This window comes from Calidris pugnax, unplaced genomic scaffold, assembly GCF_001431845.1.
Source record: "Calidris pugnax isolate Ruff unplaced genomic scaffold, ASM143184v1 scaffold56, whole genome shotgun sequence".
NCBI classification, from domain to species: Eukaryota; Metazoa; Chordata; class Aves; order Charadriiformes; family Scolopacidae; genus Calidris; species Calidris pugnax.
The window spans coordinates 18,306,068-18,320,263 of record NW_015090839.1 but is presented as its reverse complement, the minus strand read 5'-3'; the positions used below and the strand labels follow the sequence as shown (position 1 = coordinate 18,320,263).

The 14,196-nt window shown below is 47.6% G+C and overlaps 1 protein-coding gene across 5 annotated transcripts in view; it reads right to left on the bottom strand.

The window, feature by feature from the left end:
• The window catches only part of RGS6 (regulator of G-protein signaling 6), a 275,931-nt gene that overhangs the window by 30,056 nt on the left and 231,679 nt on the right, over window positions 1-14,196 (bottom strand). For all 5 annotated transcript variants that reach the window (XM_014941850.1, XM_014941848.1, XM_014941851.1 and 2 more), the window contains exon 15: window positions 9,836-10,022. In XM_014941850.1, the coding sequence (XP_014797336.1) occupies window positions 9,836-10,022 (187 nt within the window). The remainder of the gene's footprint in view (window positions 1-9,835; window positions 10,023-14,196) is intronic.

Below are 14,196 nucleotides of genomic sequence, written 5' to 3'. Positions count from 1 at the left end.
CCTGGTGGGAGAACTACGCAGTGGTCTCCTAAGGGCTATACAGACCCACTGAACATCTTCTCTGTACATAGGCTTGTATCATGAGAGTTACACTTCAGACAGCATAACCACTCCCCTTGCCATCGCGACTGCGTGATATGAAGGAGAACAAACAGTAAATTGTAAAGGTGGAATTGTTCTAAGTTCTCTGAATTAGAAAATGCCAGGTAAATCACAAAAAAATTCTTTTCTACAATTACATGAAACCAAGAGGAAATCCCACCCCAGCTACAGCTGACAGCTTAAGTGCAGGGAACCCTGATAAGATTCAGCATCTCTCTGCTGGTTTCCTTCCACAAGCTCTATCTTTGGAAGGAGATGAAGGACAAGCTCTGTAAATTTTCTTGACAAGAGGGGAAAGGGGGAGGAAGGGAAAAACAACCTAAGTTTGCAATCCAGACGGGAACGTGGGAGGTGGCTGAGATAGCAGAAACTGTCTCAAAGCTGCACCTGCTTCAAATCAATGTGCTGCAATGTGATCTCAGGTCTCTCTCCCCCTTGGAAGCCAAAGCACAGTGACCCTGAGGAGGGCATGGGTGGCAGCCCAGCAGGACCTTGGGAACATCTGAGAAATATGTGGGGAAAAAACCTGAATGATAAAAAAGTAACACCAACACCTGACTTGCACAAAGCACCCGGCAGACCTCAGGAATTGTGCTCTCTGTTAAGAACATTTCTTTTTAGCAGAAAATCTTGGTTCTTCCCTCTGAAGTGTGTGTATGAGACAAGAGCAACGTCAGTGCCATTTCTAATCCCACCTGTATCTTACCCACTGTGACATTTTGTGACACACTAGAGGCTTTTTGGGGGGTATAAAGGCCAAGCACAATGTTCTTATGACCTTTGAACACCAGCTGGATTCCAGAAAGCCCTTAAAATTTAACTTGCTGATAGAAAATTTTCCCTTTCTGTGCCTAAACACAGCTGTTAAGCTTTAGATGACAAGAGGAAATAGAGGGAAATTGCAAATTCTTTGCTCATTTCAAGCACAGGTTCCCCATTTAGCACACTTTTAGCCCATTAAGGAGGGGTGGGGTGGTGTTACACTAAGGCTAGATAGCTGTTGAGATTCACTTTAGCCTCAAGGGCTCACTTTGCCCTTCATAAACTGGCAGAAACCTCCTTGCTCTAGCTATCCCACTCGCTTCTTTTGGATTGTTTGGAGCATCCCCTCACCCTGTCACCAAGACCTGGCATTAGACTAGTTGAGAGTTGATTTGGAGACCCCTTTGTATTGCAAACATGTGAACATCAGCAACCGCCCCTCTGGCTGACTGCAAGGGAGATTTGCAGAATGTCAGACAAATCCATTAGAAGAAAAGCCCACAAGCAACGTTAAGCAACAGATTAAATAACTAAATAAATAACAGCAAACTGCAATGAATGTTAATGCTTGTTCTACCTGTATGCTGAGCACCGGGGAGGAATCTACCGCAGATTCACCCCATGAGAGAGCAGAGCCTCAGTGAAGGCTGGAAGGATGATAACAGATGCCACCTGAGGACCTGCCCGGGGTCTGCTTTCCAAAGAGCCGTCTCCATCGCACAAAGAGGATGTGGGAAGGAGAAAGCAGGGAGATGCTTTTCTGAGCCCACGGTGTGTCGACGGCTGCACCTTCCAATGAGACTTGGCAGCAGCCTAATGCCTTTCTTTCGGCACCTCTGGGGCAGAGGGGCTGAGGTTAGCCCCCCCGCCAACACGCAGGCGTCCTGCAGCCAGCAAAACCTGCTCTCCAGGGGCTGCTGGATCCTCTTCTCTCCATTGTCCTCTCCTCGGCCCACCCTCAGGAATCCTGCCTGATGGACAGGACCCCCTACCACACCACCACCAGCATTTTCCAAAAAGCCAAGGAAAGGAAAGGAGACCTACTCCTCTTTAGCTGTTACTTCTGCCACTACTGGATGAATGCAACAGTTTTTAAGAGCAATTACGATCCATTGCCATTCGGTCTAACTGACGGTGCTGAAATGCACTTTAGAGAAGACAGGAAAAAATGCAGCATCAGCTCTGGAAACTGAAGTAGCTGGTGGCAGGCACAGTTGAGATGAGGCAAGCAGTGAAGACGCTGCAGAAGAAAAGACCTTCGTGTTTGCCCTGACTGAACCTGATGGGAAAACACTGATGCGGGGGGAGGAGGCAGGGAAATACAGGGGGTTTGTTCCAATTCCCCTTAATGTCTCCAAATCCCTACTAAGAACGCCTCTGGATCTGCTCATTCTGGTCCCTGCATTTAGGATTTGACTCTTCTCAAAATGGCTGTACCGCCTGTTTTGAGCTGTCTGCATCCATCATGCAGGGAGGGCCCCTTCCCCAAGGCTGGCTGGTACCCGGCAGCATTGCCATCGAGCAGGGCGAGGGGTAAACGGGTGCTCTGGCTGCTGCGGGAGTGCTAAGGCTTTCCTTGATTTATAGTTTAGGAAAGAGATGTCTCAGGTTGGTAAATGGCACATGAGGGTCTTGGCCTGAGTGTGAATTGCTCTGGAAAATCTGAGCAATATCTTTTTGGCCACTCTCAAGTTATTTAAGGGACACAATAATTTACACCCACATTTTTAGCTGGTGCATTTTCTTCACACTCAACCAAGCTGGTTTTGTCACTAAGGGAAAAAAAAACCAAAAAAGAATAATTATACCGTAATATAGACTAACCTCCCTGCTAAACTAAAAAGCATAAAACCTCTTTTCGGGCCACAAATGAAATTACACTGGGCTGAAGGCAGAGGAACATAAGAAAGAGCTTTAGCAGGAGGGATAACTGTAAGCAATGAGAGCTCATTTTGAGTAATACACAGAAATCCTTTGTTTAGCCCTGTAGATACATAGTTGGAAACGCAATGTAAATCTTTTTGGGGAAAAGTGCACTGATAAAAGTAACACATAAATTCAGCTCTGGCTCCTCTGTAAATTGATGAGAACTGGTTTGCTTCATACCTTCAGAGATACAAATGGGCAGGCAGGGCTGCCGGGGGGTCCGCGGCAGACGCAGTGCGGAGGACTGGGAGGCGAAGGGCTGCCGAGTGCCGCGCCGTTAAGGGGTCAGCCTGGTGCTGCAGGAGGATTTAGTCCTAAATATAGCAAGGGCTATCCTGGGAGACAAGAGTGGGCTGCCGGGAGTCTAACGCCACATGAGCAGCTTTAGGTTTTGAGAACAATGATCGTGGCTAAGAGGCTGATTCTCTCAATATGGGCCAAATCCTGGCTACTGGCAAAAAGCCCAAGTGAACAGGTTTTGCCTGGGAGGAGGGGACGAGCTGGTGTAGCACTTGGAAGATTGGCATCTCTTTTCCAAAAATACAATATCTAGGAGTTGCAACAATATAGATGGGGTTTTGCACTCCTGTACGTGCTGTGGTACAGCCACGAGATGAAACTACTCTAGTTTTTGGCCAACACCCTGACATTTGCAAGGCCGCCTGCAGCTTCCTATTTCTGTTTTCTCTGGCGAAAATCCTGCCAAGAAGCAGAGTTGTGCCACGGAGAGGAACACACAGAATCCCTCACATACCAGAAATTTTTAAATTCTGTTGCACTGGCAGAGTCTGTGTCCCATAGGAGCAGGACGCAGCCCTACAGAAACAAATAGGATACAGCTTTTGAGTCAAGGTGGCAATGCTGAGGGTAAGTATCACCAGCCCTGCTTGGATGCCTGCCTAGAGACTATATGCTACATAACAACCTTTCACATCTCATCAACACTTTGGCTCTAGGAGATTTTCTGCTGTTTCGCCTTTAAGCGATGGAGCTCAAGCTCATGGAGTCCATGCTACAAACGCATATCAAAATCTTGTATCTGGATTCCAATGAACCCCACCCAGAGAGCACACAACGTTCAGATCTGCTGTGGTCTGAGAAGGGGAGATGTGAAATGCATTGTGATAAATCTCCCCAGGGATTTTTTTTTTTTTTTCTTAATTAGAGGGGTGAACACTTTAAGAGATAAAAAACCCTTGGAAAAATTAGAGACTGCAGTGTTTCTGCAGCATGTGGGTTCAGCAGGTGTGGAACTGAGTCATCTGCAAGAACATTCACCCATCACCCACAAGAATTGGACTCCTGGAGTCCTGGGTAGAAAGGGATGCACTTAAAGGCACTTTCACCCCCTGCCTGGGAGAAACAGAACAGCATCAGCTGCTTCCTGACCTTCACACAAAGAGGAAATGCTCTTGCTCTGGATTTGACATCCAGTTGTTTCTTGCACTCAAGAAGTACAGTGCACACTACTGGCACAGAAGGCCCAGACTCCGAGTGCTGAATTCAGTTTTCAAGCAAGCTAGAAGCTTTCCCATAAAATCCATTTAAAGGTATTTTTTGGAGCTAGGAAATGTCTGGCATATGAGGCACTGTTACTGCTCGTGCACGTGGTACTAGCCAGTTTGGCAGGATCAACACTCCGAATAACAGGCAGACTATTGTCCTGTGGGAATATGCTGACTGTTCTTGTCACCCCATTCTCATGATTTTTCCTTTGGCGAGATCTGCTGTCTTCTGTCACTGTATGTGCAAAGAGAGAGCTCACTCATGACTTTTTCCTAGCCCTTTTCCTGCCCATGTGTAACAGGGGGTGTCAGCTTGCACACTCATTTGATCCCTGATGCCTTCTGAGACAGAAAGGCAACAGCAAAACAAAGGCTGGATGTTAGATGTTTTTCATATAACATGACTACTAAACCACAAATTAAAATGAAAGGCAAAGGATAAAAGAAATTCTTTCTAATGTGCAATGTGTATGTACACGTAGGAAAAAAAAATATCTTGTGAAAGTATTAAGGCTAAACACCAGCTCCTGTGTAGACCTCTGCTTCAAGCCTTTTATTCCCTGCTTTGCGCAGCATCAGGGACGCCACCGTAAGCCTCCACCATCACTTTCCTATTTCTGCTCCAGACACCTAGAGTGCTCTTCTGGGTGTATTTGTGGGGCTCTTGGTTTAGATCCTGTTTGGTTGTTGGCTGTTTTGTGAAATCTACAAGGGAAGGAATTTGCATTTTTGTTTTTGTGTATAACAAATACACAGCAACAGTGAGGCTTCAGGTGAAGGCTGTTTCTACAGTAATTGTAACCTACAGAGAGGGAAGGCAACAGGAAATGCAGCTTAAGGAAAGATTTTTTCCTCCAGTCTCATTCAATCAGAGCCACAGGAGGAGAAGAGAATAAAGGCCAAGTCCTCGTGCAGTTCCTAACCTTCAAAGGAAGGTCCAGGCTGTCAAAAACCTCCAGGAGGTTTGGGGACCATCCATGTGCATAAATATAGACGCAGTGCTTTCAATTCCCTGCAGCCCAGGCACCAGGTCTCTGAGCAGCACTGGCTCAGGTGGACTTAAACCCCCTTCGAGGCAGAACACCTGGGTCTGCCCCATACCCTTTGCTGACTGCCCACGCTGCCAGCCAGAGCTGCTTTGCTGCTACCTCAGTTCTCCATCCTTAGTCACCATCCTTCACAGACACACACGTAACTGGGGTGGCTGTGTGAAACTTTAAGAAAATAGGAATAACATTTCTCCAGGTTCTTACATGAAAAGTGATACAGAGGCACAATGACTGATTATTTTCACCTTTTCCTTCCATGCTGTGATTTTGCTCAAGACCTACAAAAGGAGTTCTGTGTGCCCACTGAATAGGAACCAGGCATACACTCCTCTATATGGTTGCTTTCACATCCTGTGCATGCTTGAAAAAACAAAGTCAGAGGAAGAAAGGTCACCTCTTGTTTTCCCCCTGGTAGAAAATGACATCCCACTTCCAAGAGATCCTTGCTCACACTTGGAGTTTGTTTTTGAATTCAACAGGATCCTGCCAAGTTCTGTCAACGCTCCCGCCTTCCTGATGGGACCAGAATGCAAACTGAGGACTGACCACTGATGAACCCTGCAAGGGCTCGTTATCTCTATCACAGAACACACTGAAACAACACCTGGGGCAGCTGAGAGCATCAACCGGTTCCAGTTCTGGGCCAGGTACATTTCTGGTTTGAGCAGCCTGGAATTTGGCATTATGGTCTAAATCTGCTCTGGAATTAGCCAAGGATCTGCACAGTACAGTTAAAATCCCCAACTGAGCTGGGATTAGAACTGAATTTCCCCGAATCATCTTCACAGAAACACTATCCAATTAGTTCAGGTAAAGGAATGTAAGTCTAAAACTCTATTTTATTTATTAGAGAAGAAAAAGAGACAAAGCAAACAGGAATGTAATTCCAAAGACAACTACGTGGCTTACCTACTTCAGTATACCTGGCTCTGAAGCCTTCCAGTAACTGCCCCTACAAGCAAACATTACTACCAGGAGACACAACGCATTCATGTCGCACTGGTTCCCCAACACCAAGGGACTGAGACGGGGATTAAAGACTTGCTGAAGACAGAAAGACATTTCAGGAGAGGCAAAGGAGATGCTTGAAGGTGGGGAGGAAAAAATGTTTAAGAACTAATAATGCGTTGTACAGATAAGCCATAACGGTCACACTCACAGCTCCGGGTTCCTGTGTTAAAGATGAATTACTCTGGCTGTCAGCAGCTTCATTAGCCAAAAGAGGCCATTTGGATGGACCCGAACCTATTTACTTCCCAGAGCCGGCTGTGCCTGCTTCATACTGCAGGGCCCCATACCGGTTGTTCAATGATGCTGATAACTCCTGTGGGAGCCTACATCCCGCTAAGTAGTTCACTGTTTAATTGAACTGACCTTTCCCGACAGTGCCCCTTGTATTAAAAGCTGCTTTACTCCCCAGTGAAAATGGTTTGATAATCATAATATTTTACTCAGCGGACAGTTGTTTAAGAGCAGAAAACAATCAGCTGAATTGGTAGGCTCGCCCCTGGAGGGGCCCAGCACTAAAATGGCAAAAGATGCTGCAGATCAAGATAGCTGGCAGAGCTGACGGTCAGGACGGAGCTGAGCTGCTCAGGGATGGGGGATACCAGCAAATGTGGGTGGCTGGGGGAGGCAGGAGCCAAGGCTGAGCTGGGGGACACCCAGGGGATGTAGAAAGAAAAGGTGACTCTGTGCAAGCAGAGCAGTGCCAGGCCACAGACTGCAGCATCAGCAGCGAGGGACACAAAACAGAGCAAATATTGTAAGCTGAAATGGGGAAATGGCAAAACACCTGCTCCTGTAATACAGGAACCCATCTTAGCCAGAACTCTGCCTGAAATAATAAGTGCATGCCAAATTGAGGTTTGGGTTAGGAGTCCTTTGGGTATGTCTGGAGCTGAGATTTTCAGTGTCATTTGCCTTCAGAGCATGAGTGGCCATGGGATGAAGAGGTCTTAAGTAAGAGGTATGTTTGTCAGGAGCCCCCTCTTCTCTCTGTTTTCTTCTAGGCTAGCTGTTTTACCAGATGGCTGTGCAGCATCTGGGAGAGCTGTTTGGGGATGGGAGCCAAGGCTGTGCAAAGCAGCACATCCATGTAGACTGCTGAGCACCTGATAACAGATGATGCATTGCTTTCGTTCACTAGCCTGAAGTTTACTGTGTGCTGCTACACCTTCAATGTGTTCATTCCCAATGCTTTTTATACAGAACCAGCATTTTGCGGGTCCCCCAGGTCAGCAGAAGGGCTGGAATGCCATATCACCTTCTCCCATCTGTCCAAAGCAGGAGCAGCAATTTCATTTTCTCAGTCCAGCCAACCTTTTTCTTTCCTCTTAGTTTTAGCGTCTCAAAGCTGCAGGCATTCACAGAACGTGCTGTTCAGTAAACTAATTTTCTTCTTGTTCTTTATTCACAAGGACATTTCAGTTATTTTCCTCTGTGCTAAAGTTACACAGGATGGGACAATACTCCTATTTTCCCTCCCACAGTGGGGTATTTTGACTGGTTGTGTCTGGTTGGGTCCCCAGGAATGCAGGATGTGTGGGAGCTCTCATGGGCTCCTGGTGCCCATGTGCTGAGATAAGGCAGCCAGGCTACAACCTGCCACAGATTTGTGGTCACCAGAGCCCCTGAGGTGGCAGGGCTGACCTGGGGGAGACACCAGGACAGAGCACATGAGGGGGGACATATATTGGCTCCTGTGAAGTGGACATGCAAACAAAAATGTCCCCTTCTCCAGGATGAGCCAGTAACAGCCTACATTGCTCCAGCTCCACCAGGGCACTACGCTCCTCAGGAATGTCCTGTTTCCCCCTGCTGTTGTTAGACAGCCACCTTAGCTACCTGGTCAAGCAGTCAGAAACGGCTTGCTTGGCTTTTGGAGAGCTACCATTGCACAAGAAGGTAACTGGGTTTACCTTCCATATTGCTCTGCCCTCTCTTGGCACAGACTCAGTTTCCAAGAGGACCATAGCTGGGCTTGAAGGTCTACCTTCGCCCCATAGGTCTGTTTCTGTGAGCCAAAACAGATGAGTTGAGGACATCCGTCAGCATAAAAATCCTCTGAAATAAAATTAACCCAAGGAGCTAAAATTGCAGTCTAACTGCAAGAGCTCCAGCTTGATTTCATCAACTCCCCTTTGAATGGCAATTACATTGCGAACTGATCAGTTCAAGCCTAAATCCTCCACGTCTTCTTCTGATTAAATACTCATTGTCTAAACATCCATCTTCTTCTCAGTACTTCTACTTATCAATTTAATCAATTCCCCCATTTTTCACCTATCTGCTTTAGCCTGCATTTTGCCATCATAATTTTTTTTTCAGGTAATGCAAATTTGCAGAAGCTCTTGTTCACTATCACTGCAAAGCAAAAAACACATCTTTGCTAGAATGTCTTCATACTCCTGCCTTTCTCAGCTTTAAAAAGAACGTTTAAGTTGCTCGATATTCACAGGGGACTGCCTTGAAACTTTGCATACATTCCTTCTATGCTGGCCCCAAGGAGCAAGACTGCATTCAGGAAAATACAGTATTTGATGCTGGTTTGAAAAATTCATTGCCTAACGTTGTATAAGTGGTCCACAACATCTCCCCTGAGACAGAAATATTTTGTTAGTGGAGTATTTTGAAGAACTGTCTTTGAATGCCAATTTAAAAAAGATACAAGAACAAGGATTCTTTTCATTTGCTGTTGGTTTTACTACACGCTTTTGATAAAAATGATTACAAGGAGGATATCTTTTAATTGTGTTCCTGGCAATATTTGCTGAATGATCCCTCCTTCCCTTTTTCTTTTTTTAGCCTTTATAAAATGACATTTTCAGTTTTTCAGAAGGTTATGCAGCTTTATCCTTGCTTGTAGCAGTTTTTTCCTCAAATTATCTGTTTTCCTAAAGGCATTTTCTGTGTACAGTTTATCTGTAAAATTTCCCTGATAAATCTGGGGCCCTTAGGAGGGAAGGATTAAGCTCCCTGCACTGCCTGCTGCCCTATCATTATTCCTAGGTATTGTCTGGTGGACAGGCTTCTAGCTGTGTTGGAGGGAGCTGCTGCGTTTGGGGTTTGGCAGGGGGTGATATAATTAGCTATAAATAAGAAATGATAAAAAAGTGTATTAATCAGGATTTTGATATGATATCAGCCATTCTGTAAATATGACAGAGTTGGGTGGTGGGGAGAACAGAGAGCCAAACTGAACTTTAGAGCACTCTTTCATCTTTGCTTTCTCTGAAACATGGCTCCAGCTCACTGCGCCTTGCAGACTGGTAAATTTTGGAACATTTGTTCCCAGAGGGGAATTAGCCTGTTATAACCGATAGATTCAAAGAAAATATCATTTACCCAGCTTGAAGAGGTATCCTCAAAGTCACTTCCAACTGTGCCTCTCCTTTTTCTTACAAGTGAGCAGTGACAACATGATAGTGGAATATCACAGTAAAACCGAGAGTTTTACTAGCAGTAGGTTCCATAAAATCAAAAACAAACCTGTGCATCTTCATACGTGTATCTCCCTGGGTCTTTGACATTTTGGCTTGTTTTCTCATAGCTGTGGGAATCCAGGTTGATGGCACTTTGGGCGCCAGGAGCTAGAAACTCTTGCCAGATTTCCTCCACTCTGGTGGGTACATCCTGCAGAGGTTGTTTCTTGAGATCTTGGACAGCCAACCAAAACCTGTACTAGGCAAAAATTGGGAGAAATAAAAAGAGAGAAATCTAGGTAAGACTTTCTGGATAAGCCTGGGCAGAGTCCCAAAGCGCAGACATAGCGCCTAACCCCACATCTAGCTGAATTCATTTCTCCATTTCGCCTGATTTCAGGGGAAGGTGTGATACACTTTACACCAAACCCTCACACTGTGGCTGAGACCAGAACAGCGACTTTAAAAAGCGACAGGTTCTCATTCAAACCACCCCTGCAGAAGTGTGACATTGGGCATGCAAACAGGAAACCTCCAGAGCCGAGGCAGCAGGAGGAGGGGAGGGGGCGCAAAATAGAGACAAACCAAATGCTCGTATCATTTCCAGGGTGAACTAGTAGCACTAGGGCTTAGAGAAATCTCTTTTTTTTTTTTTTTTTGACTTGTAAACTGACCACCCTTCAGATGGATGCCATAGGAAAAGATCAATATACAACTTCATTAGGCCCATACTCCAATATTGCAGGGATGTTTTCTTGCCTAGACCACACTCACGGACTAAAATAAGTTCATAAACATTGAGAACATAATCTCTTTCATGGCCAAGAGCGTATTCCACGTCTCAATCTATGAAACAAACATCCACGGAATGTTTCTGAAAAGAGTGCCATGCGTTATCTTTTACCCAAGGGAAAAAAAGGGTATTTTGTTGGTGTTGCTGGTTTTGTTTACCTTTGACAGAAACGTTCAAGTGATTAGTTTAGAAGATGCACTGCCCCCAGTAGCCTTTTGGTTTGGCCAGCTCAGCCTTCTTGCAAGAAGATATTCCCCAAAGGCCTTGCCCTGGGTACCCGGGTCCTGTGACCCAGCTGAGTGGGTACAATCGTGCTCTGCAGGGAGCACGGAGGGCCACAGGGCAAATGGGTACAGAAAGGACCTTCACTCAATAACTGGCTTTTTCCTACCCCACGGCAGCGTTCCCCGCTTTGCCACCATGTCACTACTGAATAAACCAGTTGAACTTTTAACTGAAAGCCTGATTTCCCACCCCAAATGATCCAACGGTGCCAGCCTGCTGCCCCTAAGGCAAGCGTTCCCCCATGGTGGAAGCAGGAACATACAGCCCCTCCATCTCCTCCAAACCATGACCCTGTTGGCAGTGAGGGAGGGTGGAGGAGCCAGCAAGCTGGTGCCTCCTGTGCTGGTTTTGACCCTCGCTTCCCTGCGAGCTGCAGGCAGCACCCAACCTTCCCCAAAGCATCGTAATCAAAGGAGGCTGCCAACCCATTCAGCCTGGTCCCCTACCTGCAATAGAGGGAAATGACCAACTGGGGAAAAAAGGACACCTGCACTGTGTGCAAGGCCAGCCTAAATCCTCCTTTCCTGCCCTGCAGGAGGGTGCACGGGGTGAAGATGCTCCCTGCACCCACACCTGCAGTGTGAGCGGGCCATGTTTGCAGGTACGTGTGTTTTGTCTCTTGTTCCACTGCTGCTGAGTCAGCCCCATCTCGTGCTCCTCCCTGTTGCTACTGTCGTCCCCCCCCTCATCCAAATAACGTCCTTAATCCAACCACGAAGCCTTTGAGACAGAGCAGGAGGCCGACACCCCATCCGGGCAGGATTCGCTGCCCGACCCTAACCAGTAACTGGTGGAGTGACCACCCGTCCTTCCCAGCACCACTCCAGCATTTGCCGGGCTACTGGACGCACGGGGACTAATGCCACAGCCCCTGACTCACACAAGCCACTTGATCATACTCCTACATACAGTTCTCCCTACTCCCAAGCAAGCCCTCAGTAAAGCAGACTGGGGTACGCCCAGACACTACACCAGTACCTGCAGAGTCCCATACTGGTGGTGCTCACACTGTGACATTCGGCTTTATGAACCAAACCAGAGGATTTGGGGTTGGTGGAGGTGTGTGCATGGTTGGCCTTTTTCCATCTCCGAGGTGTTAAGCATGTCTGACGTCCTGCCTTGTTATTTGAACCATAAGTGACACCCCCACTTATCACATGCACACAGAGTGCAAAGGGTGGCACTCACGGTGCAGCAATCTGATGCCATATGGGGCTTTCTTTACTCCGAAAATATTTTATCATTCCCTTTCAGAGGGGATGGGAACACGCGAACGCAGAAAAGGCACAAAGAGAAAAGATGCTAATCATTCCAGAGTAGCTGGGACACTTCAGACAAGCACTTGGCTAAGAAAGAACATTTTCTGCTGGCTTATCTTCTGCCCCTGGAGCCAGGGAGGCGGGCTGGGAAAGCACGCTCGTGAGAGAACCGGGCACGCTGTGAAGTGACAGCTTGCCAGAACAGGAGCACCATCCATTTTAATAACCATTTGGCTCAATCTGAAAACCAACCGACCAGACCAACCTGACGCTAACAAGAACAAGCTCTTTTTACTGCAAGCGATTGTGAATTCATGCCCAGGGCTGGATGTCCTCTTCAAGGCAAAGGGGAGTTTTGTCTTGGTAAAAATTTCAAAGTTATTCACTATAACTGGTATCTGAATATTGAAGAACATGAAAGAGGGGTACCCAGCCCTGCAGCCTCAACTCCAAGGCAAATTTTCTGCCACAAGGAATCATCCTGAAGCCAATGCATAAGCAGGGCTTCCTACGGGATTTACAGAGCATTTACAAGAGAGAAGCAGGTATTTCTGCCCAGGAAAAGAGCAGACACGTGATGGCTGTGCTGGAATTTGTGCTCAATTCTAAAGTGCAAACACAATCCCTGAGTCAGTACCACAGTTTCTGAAGCACAAGCCCAGCTCCACACCCAGGAGGAGTCAGGAGAAGATCCCACATGGCCTCCCCCTCCCTCTAGGAGGCACAAGGGCAAATCTCTGGTGGACATCTCTTGCAGAGGGCAGGGGAGGAAGGAGATAAGGAGATGCCAGCATGTGTCCTCTCCACAGGTGCCCTATAAGCCAAGCAGGACTGGCACAGGGACTGTCTGCGCTGAGAGAACAGCAGCATTGATCACAGGTTCTTTGCCCTTTATAAAGCAGCATGTAAGATCTGGAGAAGGCTGATAATATGGTGTCCTAAACCGTTGTCAGAGGCATAAACCATTCCAGCCTCATCCAGCGTGTAATTAAGCTGCTGTCACTTGCAGGAGATATCCCGTAATGGTGCTTCATCCTACACAGCCCCCTCAAGGCACAGAGAGCCCCCGGGCCTCAGCGTGCCTGCTCTGCCTCCCCACAGGGCACTGCAGAGGTGCCCCATCGCCATGGGCTGGTGTTGGCAGATGCCCCCCAGTGAAAAGACTGCTACGGAAGGACAGGGGGCTCCTTCTGAGGTAGGATGTAAAACAAAAATTAATTTTAAAATATCTGATCAAGAGGCAAAATAGGGATGACTGCAGAGGCTGAGAAGAGATTAACATAAGGACAGGGTTGTAACTCCATCTTGGGGGAGGACACGATACCCTTGGCTTCACGGTGAAACCACCAAGCGACTATTCAAGTTAAAAATATGAACACACCCCTCTCTTCTTGCCCCAGAAGCTCCACGTCAATACCTGTGCACTTCCCACCCCACATCTCTCACCATTCACAATCTTGTTCTCCCTTTCACCAAGAGAAAAAAAATGGTTTTTTAACATCACAGTTGGGCGGAGAAATAAACGAAGGTAACAGGTATAAATCAACACGCAGTTCAGACAGGGGAAATATTTACATCTGTGTGTCACCTAACGGCCAGGTCCTTGGTGTGGTGAGCTTGGCATGGCTCAGACCAGCAGAAACCAGTGCTCTGTGGGGCAGGTTGGGGACAGACGGCTGCAAGGCAGCGTGCTGGCCCTTCACTAAGGCAGCATTTCTAAGGAGACCACAGCGCCAGTAGAAACCAGGACAAGCCTCCCCCTTGCTCCTCTCCCAAGCTGTCCACCCACCCCACCTACAAACTCAACACCCCTCTTTTTTTCTGCTGCCTTTTCGGGTTTTTCAGGGGGACAGGAAACGTCCGTCTGTAGTCAGGCAGCACCCGGTCGCTGAGCCAGCGAGTAAACCAGATGCCAGCGTGTCCGCAGAGATGCTGGCACCTCACTCCGGTCCCCGAGAGGAGCCCGGGCAGCCCCCCCATCCCTCCCCATCCCATCCCATCCCCGCGGGTCCCTACACGGCTCCGCCGGCGGGACCGGGAGCGGGGACCGGGGCTGCGGCGCGGAGCTGCGGCGCCCCCTGCTGGCCAGGC